Genomic DNA, 17,135 nt, shown 5'->3' with positions numbered 1-17,135 from the left:
CAGGCAGGCTTAGGAGTCAAGTGTGAATCCCAGCACGTGCTTCCTGGCCTGGGAAGCATGGGGAGCCTGGTGCTCCCCTTCTCCTCAGGTATCCCGTCTGCCTGCGGGGCACAGTCATCCTTTATTGTGGGGGCCGGCCGGCAGGCCAGACGCTGCACGGCCGGGGCGCGTTCTGAGAGCTGTCAAGCCCGTGGGGTTGAAGGGCTGCAGTTGCATTTCTCAAATGCCCCTTCTCTGTGTCATGTCTTTATATGTTGGGAGACGCTGAGAGCTGGGCGGCAGGAGGGTCAGCTCTGCTCTGCTGGTGTGGAGGAAGAGGTGCAGGGCTGGGGTCCCTCGGTCCAAGGGCGGGGGAGGGCAGGGAGGGGCATGGGGTGGGGCAGAGGCGCTCCATTCCTCCTCTCGCCACCGGCCCTGCTCTGCCCAAGGCTGCCCTGTGGCCTCACCCCTGCCAGGCACCCTGGGGCCAACCGCAGCCCTGCCACGTGTCAGCGCAGTAGGGCCTCGTGGTGAAGCCCAGCTGCATCCCCACCCTGCCCTCCCCTGCCAGAGGCCCTGGGCCAGTTGCTCGGGTTCTCTGAGGCTAGGTGTCCTCCAGACGGTGGGCTGACGGGTGTGCCCGAGGGCGCCACGACCTAGTACCTAGGAGCGATGGCTGTCTAGCACCCGGGTGGGGCTCCAGGAACACGGCAGCTTGGCGGCTTGGTGGTTGCCAAGTGGCACGAGGGGCTGACAACCCCCAGGAGGCCCCTGTCCCCGCCTGGCTCTTAGTCTAGACCTCCCCGCTCTGTGAGCTGTGGACACAAGGGCCTGGCACAGCCTGACCTCTCCCTCCCCGCCCAAGGCGGGCGTGTCATGGGTTCATCTTGAGATTCAGGCAGCATCTAACTCTTCCTTCTTCTCTCCCTCGCAGTTACCCTGGAGGTCCTAATGCCCCTGCTGGCATGGGCATCCCTCCGCACACCAGGCCGCCCGCTGACTTCACTCAGCCGGCAGCCGCTGCTGCAGCAGCTGCAGTAGCAGCAGCAGCAGCCACGGCCACGGCCACAGCTACGGCCACTGTGGCAGCCTTGCAAGAAACACAGAATAAGGATATAAACCAGTATGGACCGGTAAGGGCCACATGCCAGGCAGACAGCCCCGGGGATCAGAGCTGGGGTGTTGGTGTCTGTGTGCCGAGGGGAGCTGATGGCGTCAGGGTGCACTTAGGTTTTCTTAGAAGCACAAGGAGGGGCGTGTGTTAGGTTGTGGGCGTATCAGTGTGGTTGAGAGTGGTGGGGGTGTGTTTGGGAGCTTGTGTTTCTTCTGTGTGGGTTGGTGGCTCGTGTGTGTCTGTGTATGGGGAACGATGTTCCATGTTGCAGTCTGGGCCTCTACTCACCAAAGAGCAGGCTGTGTCTAAGTAGCCCTGTCACCAGTCTGTCCCCCCCGGTGGCCTGAAGACCAGTGCTCTCCTAGTCATCCCGTCTGTGTATCCTGCCCGGGTCCCAGCTCTGCTCCCCTGACCTTCAGAAGGATGGGGTGGGGTGTGAGGAGAGGGGGAGCCCCCCCGCAGACATGCAGGACAGGCCTGGAGGTGGGAAGTCCAGGATGGGGACAGCAGGGCAGGTGGGCACAGGTGGGAGCCGAGGCCGCCTCAGACTGCAGATGGAGGGTGTGTGTCCATTGGCTGAGGAGCAAGGGCGGGGCTGGGGCTTCCAGGAAAGGGGCCCTTGCCTCCATCCTTATCCACCTCCATCCTCCCATGCCCCTCCCCACCCCTGCACCCTCTTTCCCGTTCCTTGCCTGCCTCCCTGGAAATGCTGCCTGTGCATTGGAGTGACTGCACCCCACCCCTCGGGCTGCACCTTTCCTGTGCGGCCTGCAGAGGGCAGCAGCGAGCCCACGAGGCCGGTGGTCCTTTGGGACCTGGTCACCAGCTGCAGCCGCACAGGAAAGTGCCCAGCCTCCAGCCCCGAGCCCCCCACCTCCCCCGCCCTTCCTTCCTTCCCTGCACTTTCAATGCATGTGGCATTTTATTCTTTTTTTTTTTTTTCTTCTTCTTCTTCTCCCGTTGAAGGTCTGTTCCTCTTTCCAGATGGGTCCCACCCAGGCGTATAACAGCCAATTCATGAACCAGCCCGGGCCTCGGGGGCCTGCCTCCATGGGGGGCAGCATGAACCCCGCAAGCATGGCGGCTGGCATGACGCCCTCGGGGATGAGCGGCCCTCCCATGGGCATGAACCAACCCCGGCCACCCGGCATCAGCCCCTTTGGCACACACGGGCAGCGGATGCCCCAGCAGACCTACCCGGGCCCCCGGCCCCAGTCCCTTCCCATTCAGAGCATAAAGAGGCCATACCCGGGAGAGGTGAGTGTGACAGCTGGCAGCGGTGGGCAGGGTGGGAGGTGGGGAGGACACAGGTACTGTGGGTAGTCCCTTGAAAAGGGCATGGATTGACCTTCGGGAAACCTGGACTAGAAGGCAGGATCTTAGGAGTCAGGTCCTCCTGAGGTTGAGGTCAGCTCTGGCGTTTCCCATATAGAAGACCCTGAGCAAGTGACGTCACCTCCTGGAGCCTCCGTTTCTTCTTTTGTAAAAGGCAGTGAGGATCCAGCCCACCTCCTGGGGCTGCCTGGGGAGTGAGGGGGGCTGTACGTGAAGCGCCTGGCCCTGGGCCGGCATGGGCGGGCACTTAGCAAGCAGTAGCCGCTGTTAGGATTCTCTTCTGTCTTGGCATAGACACTAGCTGGGCGACTTTGGGTAAGGAACTAAGCCTCCTTGGGTCCACATTCCTCGCACCCACATGAGGACACCTCACACCCAAGAGCGAGAGATGAGACAACACCCTGTGAAGATCTAAAGGCCGTGCACATGGGAGAAGTGACTGGAAGGCAGACAGCATGTTTCTTGGGGCTCTGTCGGGAGGAAGGCTGCCCGGTGGGGTGCCCAGCCACCTCAGCCGCGAGATCAGTGAAGATCGAAGGAAGCGAACCCACACCTCCTGTCCTCCGGGAACCAAGACTTCAGCAGGAAAGATAAGGTCTAAGCTGGAGCTCACAAAGGAGTGATGCACCTTGGGGTGTGTGGAACTCAGCGTGAGGTCAGGAGAAGGACTTCCTGGAGGAGGTGTCACAGGGCCTTCAGCGAGCACCCAGAAAACGGGCTGGCAGCAAATGGCCTATGTGGGTACCTGGGTAAGGACGTAGTTCACCTGCAGAAGACACAGAGACCCCAGGATCGTGGCCCCTGCACACGCTCCTCGAGAGGCCCACCTTGATTCCTCACCTGGACAGGGCCCTTCCCGAGCATCACCCAGTGCTCTGCTGGCGCACACCTCCTCTCAGGTTGGCTTCACCCCGTCGCAGAACTGTGCCTTCTGCTTGGGCTTCCAGTGCGTTTAGAGCCCAGAGACCCTGAGTTCCTTGGAGGTCCATGTACTTCCCCTCAGCATCCACCCTTACGTGGGCTAGAATGCAGCTTGGACACTGACGGGGATGTCCTGGGTCCAAGAGGGGAGATGTCAGGGACGTCCTCAAACACCCAAGAGCCGGGGTCAGGCCCAGACCCCCTCCAGGTGGGCAGCAGCTCAGGGAGAAGCTGGAGAAGGATGGCGGCTCCCGAGGCCCTGGCTGTCCTTGGGGGTGGGGGGCCTCGACCCGTGGGCGTCACTCCCATGCACAGCCCCCACATGAGTTCTGGGCCTTCTCAGCCCCCTCTGTGCTCAGACTCCCAGCGTTCCCTCTGGCTGGGCTGGGAATGCATCTGTAGGCCCAACCTCAGCTGCTGGCACCCAAGGAGGCGATCACAGAAAAGGCAGCAGAATTTCCGGTCATTAGCCTGACATCAGCCCTGTGCCTGTACTGGCGTTAGCTCCCCACCTCTTACATGTCACAGCAGGGCACACCAGAGGCTCTCCGTTATCTTTACTAAGTCCTCCTCAATAGACTGCTGGGACTACCCAGCTACAAAATGCCCGACGCTGGGCTGTGACACCGGTGGCCACAGACTGCACGTCCTGACCCCGTCTGGGAAGACTGGCCTCACCTCTCAGTACACACTCATAGAACCTCCAAGTTGTCGGAACCTGGGGGCGGGAGCGGGGCTCAGGTCACCTGGTCCCGCAGAGGGACTAGTGGACAGGCCCCAGCTCCCCTTCCTGTCCTGCAGTGATGTGATGGGAACCTCACCATCACAGAGCAGCCGCCGTATCGCAACAGCGTGAGCTCCGCAGAGCTCTTCAGCGCGGATGCAAACTGCGCCCCTCTTCTGCCGTTTACCCCATGTGTTGAGCGAGTATTAACTGCAGGCCTGTTCTTTGCCAGACGCTGAGACACAGCTGTCTCCTGGACCTCTGAGCCTAGAGAGCAAGAGAGAGTTAGTAGACAAGAAGTTTTGCAGATGGGGAAGAAGCACTGACTCTGCGGGATGTAACGGCCTGGGGTGCCCTGCGGGTCACCTGATTTTACAGACAGGGAAGCAACTGGAGGGTGGGAGTGGCTCTCCCAGGACAGCAATCCTTCCCCTCTCTGGAGCTGTTGCTTCCCCCAAGAGGGGCTGCCTTGTCCCTTCACCAGCCTGGTTCTCCCGACCTCTGCACCAGTAGCCCAAAACTAAACATCAATGTGTTGTGCTCAGTGTGGGGTACGGGGACAGTGCCTCCCAGGTTCAGCCTCAGAATGCAAGGGCTGGGGATCACCTTTCTGGAAGTGCATCCTGTTGTCTGTCACATACTAAGCACTAGGGGAGACCCAAAGGGGGCTTCAGAATCAAGCACCCTCATGAGGGCAAGAGCAAGAAGCTCTGGAAGCACCCCCAAGCTCAAGGGGCATGGAGTTTTGAGAAAGACAGCTTCATGGGGAGGTGGCCCTCGAGCCAGACGGGCCGATGTAATGTCCCTGGATGTCAGGGCAGGAAGGGCCCCCGGCATCATCTGGTTCAGCTGGTCTCCTTTGCGGGTGGGGTGGGCATTTTCTGGGTGGGTGGAAAACAGCAGGGGCAGAGGAGAGGAGGTGGGGCGTCCTGGCATCTGGTGGGCAGCTTGGCTTCGAGACACTGATGACCTTTCCCCGCTCCTTTCTCTGCCACCATAGCCCAACTACGGAAACCAGCAATATGGACCAAACAGCCAGTTCCCCACCCAGCCAGGCCAGTACCCCACCCCCAATCCCCCACGGCCGCTCACCTCTCCCAGCTACCCCGGGCAGCGGATGCCCAGCCAGCCGAGCACCGGGCAGTACCCGCCCCCCACAGTCAACATGGGGCAGTATTACAAGGTGAGTCCCACCACCCCACGGGCCCCTTTCCTCCTTACCGCCTCCCCTCCCCACCCCTGCCTGTGTCATCCTGACCCTGGCTGTCCCCTGGGGTCACCAGGGGGCAGGCGGAGATCTCTGGATGTGATCTCATGTGCTCAGAGCTGTGCGTGCAGCGGCCAGAATGACAGGCTGGCTTTCCTTGGTTCCTGTTCTCGTGGGGCTCAGATGATGGTTTTCCTTCTCCTTTTACTATTTATGGCACGTACGAGATAATAACAATGAAGGAAATATATTTTTTAAGTAAAAGCACCCACCCCGATATATTTACGTTTGATTATAGACTTTGTCCCGTGCATGTGGGCATCAACCGTGTTGTGTAGTTGTTATTACGGTTGTGATTTTGAATCTGTGTCTTTCACTTGAACACAGCCTGTTACTTATTGCTACAGTCCCCGTGGTTGTCACTTTTCATGGCTGCCTGACATTCTCCTGGGAACCACACCACATTTTATCCTTTCTGTTGGACATCTGGGTTTTTTCTGAGTTTTCCCTTTTGAAATAGTACTATAATGAATGTTTTCAGACGCGTAGCTCTTTCCTTCTTTGGGATCATGATAAAGTACATTCTCAGGAGTGAGGAAGACTCTGGAAATATTTTACACTTATTTGCCAATGAATCACGCCAACTTACATGACTCCCCACCCCTTGGCTTACCTGGGCTTACTATTTTTAGCCCGACTGCAGCACACTAGGTGTTGCTATTTTTATAAACTCGCTCAATTAGTAGCTATGGGCAGAGAGAGGCAGAACACTGACTGTGGTGGTGGTGTGCCCTGCCCCCACTGCACTCCCCACCCCAGCACTGGGCGGACCTCTTCAGCATCCCCTGTCCTCCTGGAAGGTTTTCGTTTCAGGAGGGAGAGCGGGGTAGCTTTTCTGCCTTCCGTTCACGGCACTGTTTATCTTGCTTTACCAGCCAGAGCAGTTTAATGGACAAAATAACACCTTCTCTGGAAGCAGCTACAGCAGCTACAGCCAAGGGAACGTCAATAGGGTATGTGTCCGTTTCCATCTCGGGAATTAGAACCCACATGCACTGTGTTAGAGGGGGCCTCGCCGTTCCTGCCCCAGCCTTTCTGGACGTTAGTGGGGTCGTCCACTCCAGGGCCCAGAGATGCTTGGAGGACCTGCATCTCAGATGGGTGGGCCAGGGATGAGTGTGGACCTGGCCAGTCCCGGGAAGAAAACAAGGTGGGGACTGAGAGAGGAAGGGAAGGGACTCCTGGAGATGCTTCACGCCTGGCTCCATCTGGGGACCCCAGTGGGTGGGGTGGCGATGGAGGACACGGCCTGGAGCCACGATGTGGGCAGCAGGAGACCTGGCATTGTTCCTAGCATGCTTCTTCTCCCAAGATGATATTAGGCGAATTCCCCGTCACCCTGAGCCTGTGTCCTCATTGGTCCAATGGGCTGGGGACCCTACGATCCCCCTGGTGCCGTGATCCAAGTGAAGGGTGGGGAGAACCTTTCCAGGCCCACCTGTCTTCCCATAGGGGCAGAGGCCTGAGTGTGGCCAGAGTGGAGGAAGGGGCTTTCCTGGGGGGCTCTCCTCCCTCGGGGGAGCAAGGGCCATAGCCCTAGGACCCTAGGGTGGGGGGGGCACGTGTCCACGGCCATGGTCCCTCCTTATGCCCGTAAGCCCATAACCTATATGTGGTTTCTCTTTCCCTCCAGCCTCCCAGGCCGGTTCCTGTGGCGAATTACCCCCACTCACCTGTTCCAGGGAACCCCACGCCCCCCATGACCCCCGGGAGCAGCATCCCCCCATACCTGTCCCCCAGCCAAGACGTTAAACCCCCCTTCCCACCGGACATCAAGCCAAATATGAGCGCTCTGCCACCACCCCCAGGTGAGCGCCCTGCTCTCTCCCAACCTCCCTCCCTCGTCAAGCCAGCTCCACCCGCGTCCAGCACACAGTGTGCCAGGAGCCAGGGGGCTTGGAAGTCGGCCTGCCTGCCTCTGGGGGCTGGGCGCGGGGCGTGTGAGAGCAGGCCTCCTTCCACCTGCCCGAGCGGCTGGAGGCTGGGAGGGAAAGCAACTCTCAGCTGTGGCAAAGGGCTGGGAGGAGAAGCCAGCCGGGGCTTCCAGAGCAGGGGGCAGGTGGAGACAGGAGGGGATGCAGAGCGGGGGGATGAGTGGGAAGTGGGAGGCAGGGATGGTCAGGATGGGGTCGGAGGGACCGGAAGAAGCCAGGGGCTGCCTGGTATGCCCTTGAGCACACAGCCCAGCTGCCGTGGCCCTGTTCACACACGCACCCGGAGCATGCAGCCAAGGGTGCGTGTCGTGTGCCGCCGGGGCGAGGGCCGTGCCGCTCACCTGCTCCTCCCCCACGCAGCCAGCCACAATGACGAGCTGCGGCTCACGTTCCCGGTGCGGGACGGCGTGGTGCTGGAGCCCTTCCGCCTGGAGCACAACCTGGCCGTCAGCAACCACGTCTTTCACCTGAGGCCCACAGTCCACCAGACGCTGATGTGGAGGTGAGCGTCAGGGCACAGTACAGCCCGAGCCGGGTGGAGGTGGCCCCAGTGCTGACATTCCTGGGCCCTGGCATCGCCTGAGACACGTGGTAACAGCATCTGCTTGACACCGTCACCTGTTGAGCATTGCTGACTGGGCCCTGCTGTGTGCAAGGCCCGGGGGGTGTCAAAGCGAACCTGCGGGTGCCGGGAGACAGACAAATCTGCCTTGGCTTCGTGGCCTGAGGGTAGGGAGCTGCTGTCACCCACCCCAGTCCTGATGAGACAGTGGTCAAGAGCAAATTCCCAGAGGAAAACGTGGCCAGCTCAGGCTGGGAAGGAGGATGTTCCAGCAGGGCCCCCGAGTTGGCCCCGAACGTGGCTCATGTGGTCAGAGCCAGGAATATAGAGAGAGGAGCGAGAACAGGACCGGGTCCTTCCTGCAGATGGCGAGCAGCTGGCCACCGGGCGGGGCTGCTGCTCAAACAGTGGGTGCTGGAGTGAGGGGTCTGGAGGCCCCCTGCTGGGCCAGGCTCTGTGTTCTGAGCCTCCTATACCTGATCTCTTTTGATATTATGAGTGGGCATTGCTTGCCCCGTTGACAGTGAGGAAACTGAGGCCAGAGAAGTGATTAGCTTGGGTGAGTCCTCGCAGCTAGCAAGGGGCAGAGCTGGGACTCGGGCCCGGGTCTCTCAGACACCAGAACGCATTGGTGTCTCCACCCTCGGTTCCTCCTCCGCGGGCAGGACTCACACTGCCTCGCTGTGTCAGTGACCAAAGGCCTCAGCTGCCCAGTGAGCACCCTGAGGGCACGAGATGTGTCTGAGCTGGGCACGTGCACACACACCACCGTGCGCGCACAGCTGGCCCATTGCCTGGAGCGGGCCAGAGGCAGCTGGGGTGGGCAGGAGGGCACGGGAGTGCACTCAGGCAAAAGGGTAGAGGGACCCGCATGCAGGGGCCCTGCTCACCCACTGCTCCTTAGCCGTGAGTACCGTCACCTGCGAGACCTTCTGTGGCTCGGCCACTGGCCCTGCTGGCTTTGTGGGGACTCCTTCGGTGCCGTGTCCTTGGGGCCCACCGCAGGGGTAGGGGGGGCGGGAACTGAACCAGGCAGCCCCTGGCCAGGGCTGCTTCTCCCACGGGAGCCCAGGGCATAATCAGCCTTCCAGCTGGCCTCGTTGAGTTAGCGTCTGTCCGTCTGTCTCTGTCCTGGGGGAACGGGAGGCGTACTTCCGTGCAGGGGACTGAGGCGGATTGTGGCCAGAGCTGTGGGGCTGTGGTTGAACAGTATATGGGAGGCATGGGGGGAATTTAGGTTGTTGGGATGGGGTTTGATGGGAGGCCTGGGCAGGGGGAACGTCCAGGGTGAGAGAGGAGGAGAGCTCGAGGCGGCTGGGGGAGACTTCGTGGCTGAGGACAGGGTGCTGAGTGACTCGATGGGGGGCTCTGGTGACGGAGGGGTCATGGAGGCCATGGGCAGCCCCCTCGCAGAGCCGCCCTGAGCCTCGCCCCGCCCCCAGGTCTGACCTGGAGCTGCAGTTCAAGTGCTACCACCACGAGGACCGGCAGATGAACACCAACTGGCCAGCCTCGGTGCAGGTCAGCGTGAACGCCACGCCCCTCACCATCGAGCGCGGCGACAACAAGACATCCCACAAGCCCCTGCACCTCAAGCACGTGTGCCAGCCGGGCCGCAACACCATCCAGATCACCGTCACCGCCTGCTGCTGCGTGAGTGTGCGGGTGGGCCCGAGATCCTCAGCCTCCTCTGGGCCTCAGCTGCGTCAGGGGTCTCCATCCCCCTTCCCCAGGAGTGATCTTTCAGGAGTACCCCAGAAACGTGCCACAGTCCCCCCCAGGGCCGTGGGGTGAAATTCAAGCCGCCGTGCTGTGGTCCGAGGCCTGGCCTTTTCTCCTACCACAGCGTCCATCTGGTCCACACACTCACCTCCCTTTGCTCGTGTAGGTCCTCCTCCCGGACACCATCCCCCGTGCCCACCACCTTCTTCCACTGAGGAAGTTCTGTGTGTCCCTCAAAGCTAGGTTCCGTTCGTGCCTCGTTTGCAAGAAATTTTTATATTCTAATCACTTCCTCTCCTGAGAACCAACTCCACCAAGTCTGGAGTTAACTCCTTCCCTTTGTCACCCAACCATGCTGTCTCAGAACTGTGTATGTGTGTCCCCTGACCTGTGACTCACTGATCTGGGACCACGTCTGAGCCACACTCCTGTGCCCCAAGATCAGGGCCTGACACTCAGGGCTTGTCCGGGGATTTGCAGAGTACCTGCCCCACTCTGCTGGCCTCCCTGGAGGAGAAGGAAGAGCTCTGATCCTGCCCTTATGAGGGTTGGGGCGCCACGACCACCCGGGGATAGGAGTCACAGGACTGGGGATGCTGTCAGAGTGAGGAGCCTGCAGGGGCTTGTTGGGGGTTGCAGTCCTGGAAGGCTTCCTGGAGGAATGAAGACAGGACAACATCCTCTGGCGGGAAGGGTGGAGGAGGCATGATGGGGAACAGCGGGGCGAGGGGCAGGAGGGCCAAGGCTAGGAAGTGAGTTTGGCCCGGATTTTGATGCCTTGTGTCCCATAACCACATCCCAGGAGTATATCAGCATCAGAGTCAGCCTTGTTGGCATAGACAGCAGCAGCTGCCCCCGAGTAGTGACCCCGGTCTGGGTCCCCAGCTCGCAGGTCCCAGGACACATCCTGGGCCTCAAGGGCTCTCTCCCAGGTCCCAGGGGACGCTCTCCTAACGGGGCATCACCATGGACGTGGGGCCCTTTCCTGCGCTTAGCCTCTGGGGTGAAGGGGGCAGCCTAGGCCTGCGGAGGCCCAGGTGGCAGGCGTGGGGGCCGTGCGGCAGGGACCAAGCCTCTGCTCTTTCTCGGCAGTCCCACCTCTTCGTGCTGCAGCTGGTCCACCGGCCCTCCGTGCGCTCCGTGCTGCAGGGCCTCCTCAAGAAGCGGCTCCTGCCCGCAGAGCACTGTATCACGAAAAGTGAGTGGGGGCTCGGGGGCTGGAACCAGACCCCAGTCCCACCACGTTCATTGTCCCCTGGGCCTGGCACCACCGGGCCCTGAGTGTTCCCTGGCACTAGCCCGTCCCCCTCCGATGCCCCTCCTCTGGGGCTGTGGGGATGATCAGATGAGCACACAGTACCGTGAGTACAGCATGTAGGGCAGATTAAAACAAGACACCGTGGTGCAGGTAGACCAGGCAGGCTTCCTGGAGGAGGTGATCACCTGGAAGGATGGGAGGACCTGGAAGAGGGGGTTCTTCATCAGGAGAGAAGCACAGGGGTGGATTCCACCTCAACAGCCCAGGCCTAACTCGAGAAGGGGGGACTTGGCTCTGACTCCCAGGTGCAGAAACTTGGGGGCCGGGGCGGGGGAGGGGGGTGCACCACGCAGGGAGGTACATCACTGCTCCCCCCTTCAAATGTGCTTCTTCACGTCCTGAGCCCTAGAATCCGGCCAGGCCATTACCACATTTGGAGAATTCAGTGCAAAAGTGCCTGTGGGGCTCTCCCACTGACCCAGAAAGTCAGTGGAGTGCCGGACTGGGTTTCTGCAGGGTTTGCAGAAAGTCTCGCCTTCCTAGTGAAGACAGGGCATGGACTGCAGAGACTGGGGGACTCATGCAGCCACCTCCAGGGGCACTCCACACATGTCACATGGAGAGTGTCATTCCAGAGCACTGGGAGGCCCAGGGCCTCCGGCGTGCTGAGCTCCCTCTTGCCCAGGTGGGGGTGCCCTGCACCTGTTCATGAGACCTCCCTGTGTTGGGGGGCGTGGAGAATCAGAGTGTGTATCAGCCACCTGAAGGAGGGGGGGGTGTGCAGGACAGCCCTGCCCTCCTTATCCACCTGTGCCTCCGCCCTACAGTCAAGCGGAATTTCAGCAGCGTGGCTGCCTCATCAGGCAACACGACCCTCAATGGGGAAGATGGTGTGGAGCAGACAGCCATCAAGGTGTCTCTGAAGTGCCCCATCACATTCCGGCGCATCCAGCTGCCTGCTCGAGGCCACGATTGCAAGCACGTCCAGGTGAGCAGTCCCAGGGAGAGCGTCCCGGAGTCTGGCTGCGATGGCGAGGAGTAGGCGGGGGGATGGGCAGCAGGGCCTGTCTCTAACCCCGGAAGGATGCCGTGGCCATCAGGTGCTGATTTCACTCACTCGCTCCTGCCATCATTTATCCTCTGAGTATCTTCTCTGTGTGCTCAGAGCTAGGTTCCCAGGGGCTACAGAGCTGGATTTAGACAGTCCCAGCCCTGGCAGATGTGAGATGCCAGCTGGAAATTCTGCGCATACGGCCACTACGGCTGATAGGGGACCTGAAAGCAGGGACGCCTCTGCCTGGTTCACTGCTGTGTCCCGAGGCCCTGCCCCGAGCAGGTGCTCAGGAAGTGGCTGTGGGATGAGTGACTGTCACAGTTTGGGTGGCTAAATGCGGGCAGCCCAGGTGGGTGGGATTCACTGGGTGGGGGCTGCCGTGGGGCCAGGCCAGCCGCACCCTCAGCCGCACCCTCTCACAACTGGCCCCGAGGGCTTCACAGTGGGTCGGGAGCCTCCCAGCCCCGCGAACCCCCATCCCCGGGAAAAAGGGGGCAGCAGAGGTCTGGTCGCTTTGTTTGTCTGACTCACACTGATGAACTGGATGGGGTGTGTCCTCCATGCCTGGGCCGGGCCAGGGAGAGGGGCTGTCATGGGGCAGGATCGGTGAGAGGTGGCTGCAGGGGAACCAGGAAGGCTTCTCAGAGGCCATGGGTCATCTGGGGCACAGGGATAGTATGAGGAGGGCTGGGCACAGGTGTGCAGGGATTCCACGTGGCCCGAAAGCTGTAAGCACAGCAGAAAATCGGCAAGGTCATCACCCCTCTCAACCCTGGGTCTCTCCATCACCTGTCTCCCTCCCTGGTGGGACGTCTTCATGAGGGTCCCGGAGGCAGTGGCACCTGCATTTAAGAGGTTTCTGAGAGCCCTGCTCTCATCTGTCTGTGTCTCCCGGCCTCCGCAGTGCTTTGACTTGGAGTCGTACCTGCAGCTGAATTGCGAGAGAGGGACCTGGAGGTGTCCTGTGTGCAAGTGAGTGATGCCCACCTCAGCATAAGCTACGCCACCCGGCTCCAGGAGGAGCTGTGGCCCTGCTCTGTGGGGTCCAGCCACCTCCACCTGCCCTAAACACGGATGAGAGAACCCAAGCACAGCAGAGGGGCTCAGATCACGGGGCCTGTGCACAGTCCCTTTGTATCAAGCGGTCACAAGGCTGCCCTCTCCTGTCGGTGCCCCCAAGTAGTAACCAGTGGCAGGGCCCGGGTCTCTTGGACACAGAGGGGAGGAGTGGGCTGTGGCCTCACCCGCTAGGGTCCAGGAACAAAGGCCAAGCCCCCTCTCTCCTTTTCCAGTAAAACCGCTCTGCTCGAGGGCCTGGAGGTAGATCAGTACATGTGGGGCATCCTGAATGCCATCCAACAGTAAGTGGGCCTCCCCACACTAGGGCAGGGGGTGGGGGAGGAGGGGGGGGCGGGATGCTGACCTGAGTTGCATGAGGTGAGTGTGTGATCACCCCTGATACCCTATCCCCCACTGGCCGGCAGACCATCTTCCCACATCCCCCACCTCTCTGCCAATTTAAGGGGTTCTGTACCTGGGGGCAAATGAACTTTCCAGAAAGGACCAAGCTCAGCCAGAGCAGGAAGCTGACATGGCCGCGTCTCGGGTGGAGGCTTTGGGGCACGCTGCCCCATGCCCAGCCACTTGCTTTTCCTAGTCTCAGTCTCCCCATCTTTCAAAAGTTATAAAAATCCATCACACTTCTGTCCTATGCAGAGCGTGGTGGGAATGGGGCCAGAGGGAGCCTGGACGAGGACATCTCAGTGTCTGTCCGAGCTGGAGGCCCTCATGTCCAAAGCCCGGTACCCCAGAGCCTCAGCTCTGCCCCCTTGCTCCCCCCAGCTCCGAGTTTGAAGAGGTCACCATTGACCCCACATGCAGCTGGCGGCCAGTGCCCATCAAGTCGGACCTCCACATTAAGGATGACCCTGACGGCATCCCGTCCAAGCGGTTCAAGACCATGAGTCCCAGCCAGATGATCATGCCCAATGTCATGGAGATGATCGCAGCCCTGGGCCCCGGCCCGTCCCCCTATCCACTCCCGCCCCCTCCCGGGGGCACCAACTCCAACGACTACAGCAGCCAAGGTGGGTGATGGCCGACAAGGAGGGAGGGAGAAGCCCCAGCAGGGGCCCAGGATTTCTGGGGTGACGGTGGCAGGTGCAGGGAGGGTGTGGTGTGAAGAGGCAGAGGTAACGCACACCCCCAAAAAACAATACCACGTCGCTGAAATTGGGGGTACAGCGGCCTGTGCAGTGCCATCCTCCCCCCCTCCAGCCAGCCAGCCCTGTGGGTTGGCACCCAGCTGGGAGGGCATGAGTGAGGAGCTGCCCCGCTGCCCAGCCTCCCGCCTCTCGCACCCCCGCGGCCCAGCCTCCCTCCTGACTCCTGCATCTCCCTGGTCGGCAGCAGCCAAGCTTAGGGGCGTCAGAGCCTGCTTTGCTGGGGCCACTAAGACCACACCCCTCATGGCGCTCCTGGCCCTCCCATGTTGCCCTCTGACATCTCCATATTGTCCCTATCCCTGCAACTCTCCCACCCTTCCAGAGACGGGGTCCAGGGGCCTGGAGCCACCAGCCTTCGGCCACCAAGGTCACTGTCACTGCCCCCTCACTTCCTGCTGCCCAGAGCAAGCTGCACTGCGCTGCCCTCAGTTCCCAGAAAGTACCCTCCCCGCCCCCCAAACACCGGGCATGGCAGCTCCCCGCAGAACCCCTGCTCTTAGGTTCCTGGGGCTTCTGGATGATTAAAGGCCCAGAGAGGTTAGCCTACCTAGCCAGAGTCCCACAGCATGCTGAGCGCCCCAGCTTTCCAGTGTGCTGGTCCTCTGAGCTCTCACCGCGGCCACGTGGTGGAGGAAGCAGCGGCTTGGGAGGCCGGACGGCTGGCTCTGAGGGTGTCATCTTGAACCTGGCACAGACTCCGACCTCCCCCTCTGGGCCTGGGTGGTCCCAGGGATGAAGGGCATCCTCGTGGGGGCTGTGGGTGAGCAGGTCTGGGGGGCTCGCTCAGCAGATCCTGTGGAAAGTTCAGACTCGGGCCTCATTCCATGTGTCCCGCTGCAAGAGCCCGACCACCCTTTCCTCCGACTCTAGCCCTGCTTGTGGCTGTACACCGGCACATGCCCTGGGGTACTAAGGCCCGCAGGAGAAAGCTGCATCGCTGCCCCGCTGTACGGCCCTGAGGTCTACGGCTGCAGGAGCCGACTCTAGCCTGGCAGGAGGGTGGGCCTTGCTTCCTCCTTTACAGAGTTTTACTGAGTTTCCTGGGGTGGCCGTCTTCCCTCTGGGTCACATCCCTCCCCATCTCGTTCCCTCCCCAGGCAACAGCTACCAGGGCCATGGCAACTTTGACTTCCCCCACGGGAACCCCGGTGGGACGTCCATGAACGACTTCATGCACGGGCCCCCCCAGCTCTCCCACCCCCCGGACATGCCCAACAACATGGCCGCCCTTGAGAAGCCCCTCAGTCACCCCATGCAGGAGACTGTGAGTACCTCTTCCTCGCCGCTGACCGTCCACCTCCCCGGTGCCCCCAGCCCCAGCGTGGGGCTGACGGGGACAGAGGGCTCCCCTGGGCCTTTCTGATGTTTGCCTAGTTCCCTACCAGGCAAAGGGGAGGACTGAGAGTTGAGTCTCGGGACCCAGGAGGGCGTGGGAGGCCTGACTGAGGCGGGGTCGTGGCCCATCAGTGTCCTTGGATTTGGCCGTCTCACCCAGGACAGCAGATTCTCAGATGGGGGAAGCTTCAAGCTCTTATCTGCACACACGTTGCATGCATATGCACACATGCAGATGCCTGCACACCCCCTACATACAGGCCCACACACCCCCCATACACCCGGCACACATCCTGTACGCACGCGCGCACACACACACACACACACACACACACACAGCCCCATTCCCTTTCTCCCCCTCTTACACACACTGTTATGCTGACTTACTTCATCCAGCCATCTAGAATTTAGTCCCAGACCCAGGCACTTATTCTGCAGGGGTCTGAATCTTCGAGGTATCGCCTCCTTCTGCAAAAAGAAACATTAGGATTTCTACTTATCCCAAGAGTATTCCCTTCTTGTCCTGTTTCACGTATTAACGCACACGGTATCGCTGAGAAAGCCCCTTCAGGTGAGGTGGCCTGTGCTGCCCAGAGGCCTTCCCTTCCTGTGGCGCCGACAGCAGGGGTGGGAGGCCTGGCTGCCTCCCGAGTCCTTATCTAGGCAGCGATGGAGGATTGCCCTTGATCTAGCAGACGTTTTCTGAGCCTGGTCTCCCGGCCATGCCTTGTACCAGGTGTAAGCAAGACAGACACAGGCCTCAAGAGAATGGAGCAAAAGTTCCGGCAGTGCCTGGATGGAGGAAGAACACTTGGGGTTTTGAGGAAACTGAGGGCCTGGCCGTGGGTCCTGGGCCACAGCAGCCAGAAAGAAGGGTCCAGGGGTCTTGCCAGTGCCTGGCAGTGGAGTTGGGCCTACACCCGAAGGTACCTCTCCAAGCTCTCCCAGTCTCCATCATGTGGCCTGGAAGGAAGGGGCCTGTGGATTGTACTGTGTTACCCACAGCTGACATGGAGTTGGGAAACATCCAGCACTGGGCCAGGGACTGTCCTGGGCACCAGAGCCACCAGTTCTCAGCAGGAGTGACTATTAGCCAGAAGGACTCTAAATGAGGGGCACTGCAGCAGCCTTCCTGCAGGAACCCAGAATGCCAGGTTGGAAATAGCTGCTTTCACCAGCCTTCTGCCATGTTTGCACAAGTTACTTTCTGCCCCATGGGGCTTCCACTTTCAGAGGGCGTCTCTCCTGGCCCCCTTCCCCAGCCCTGCTCCCCAGGATGTCAGCCTTCCATGTCCAGGAATCACCCAGATCACACCCCTGCTCCACGTTGATCTGGCACCTTCTGTCTCCTCACAGTTCCCAGCACTGGAAGATGGCAGCAGGGGTGCTGTGTGCTTTCTGCGTCCAACAAGGCATTTTCCTGCCCTGTCAGCCCTGCCACCAGGGTCCTCGCAGAGGGACTTAAGCCCTTGAGTTGACTTCACAGCCCCCCCAGGAAGCTTTTCAGATATGCACTGTCCTTGTCCGTTTCTGGGCTTTTGTTAGATGAGAACCGGACCCAGAGGTACAGCTGTGCAAGGTGGTGTGGTGCAGTCACAGGTCAACAACCCACCTGCCCAACCAGAGCAGCCTGACCCGGCTGAGCACGAGGCCAGGAAGGATTCCCAGGCGCACGGACTGGTGGGAGGGCTCCAGCCAGGTGCTG

At 60.8% G+C, this 17,135-nt stretch overlaps 1 protein-coding gene across 11 annotated transcripts in view; it reads left to right on the top strand.

Annotated features, from left to right (window-relative positions):
* The window catches only part of ZMIZ1 (zinc finger MIZ-type containing 1), a 230,849-nt gene that overhangs the window by 206,576 nt on the left and 7,138 nt on the right, over positions 1 to 17,135 (top strand). For 8 of the 11 annotated variants that reach the window (XM_027129761.1, XM_027129759.1, XM_027129752.1 and 5 more), the window contains 13 exons: positions 914 to 1,112; positions 2,060 to 2,350; positions 5,074 to 5,256; positions 6,216 to 6,293; positions 6,974 to 7,148; positions 7,635 to 7,776; positions 9,279 to 9,489; positions 10,651 to 10,756; positions 11,644 to 11,804; positions 12,775 to 12,842; positions 13,163 to 13,231; positions 13,713 to 13,957; positions 15,193 to 15,359. In XM_027129761.1, the coding sequence (XP_026985562.1) occupies positions 914 to 1,112; positions 2,060 to 2,350; positions 5,074 to 5,256; positions 6,216 to 6,293; positions 6,974 to 7,148; positions 7,635 to 7,776; positions 9,279 to 9,489; positions 10,651 to 10,756; positions 11,644 to 11,804; positions 12,775 to 12,842; positions 13,163 to 13,231; positions 13,713 to 13,957; positions 15,193 to 15,359 (2,095 nt within the window). The remainder of the gene's footprint in view (positions 1 to 913; positions 1,113 to 2,059; positions 2,351 to 5,073; positions 5,257 to 6,215; positions 6,294 to 6,973; positions 7,149 to 7,634; positions 7,777 to 9,278; positions 9,490 to 10,650; positions 10,757 to 11,643; positions 11,805 to 12,774; positions 12,843 to 13,162; positions 13,232 to 13,712; positions 13,958 to 15,192; positions 15,360 to 17,135) is intronic. The other 3 variants (XM_027129760.1, XM_027129754.1, XM_027129755.1) reach the window with 2 other exon arrangements.

Source organism: Aethalodelphis obliquidens, unplaced genomic scaffold (assembly GCF_003676395.1).
Source record: "Aethalodelphis obliquidens isolate GAN/ISIS:26980383/991018 unplaced genomic scaffold, ASM367639v1 scaffold37, whole genome shotgun sequence".
Lineage (NCBI taxonomy): Eukaryota > Metazoa > Chordata > Mammalia > Artiodactyla > Delphinidae > Aethalodelphis > Aethalodelphis obliquidens.
Note: the sequence above shows the minus strand (reverse complement) of the source record. Positions and strands in the feature narration are given on the sequence as shown.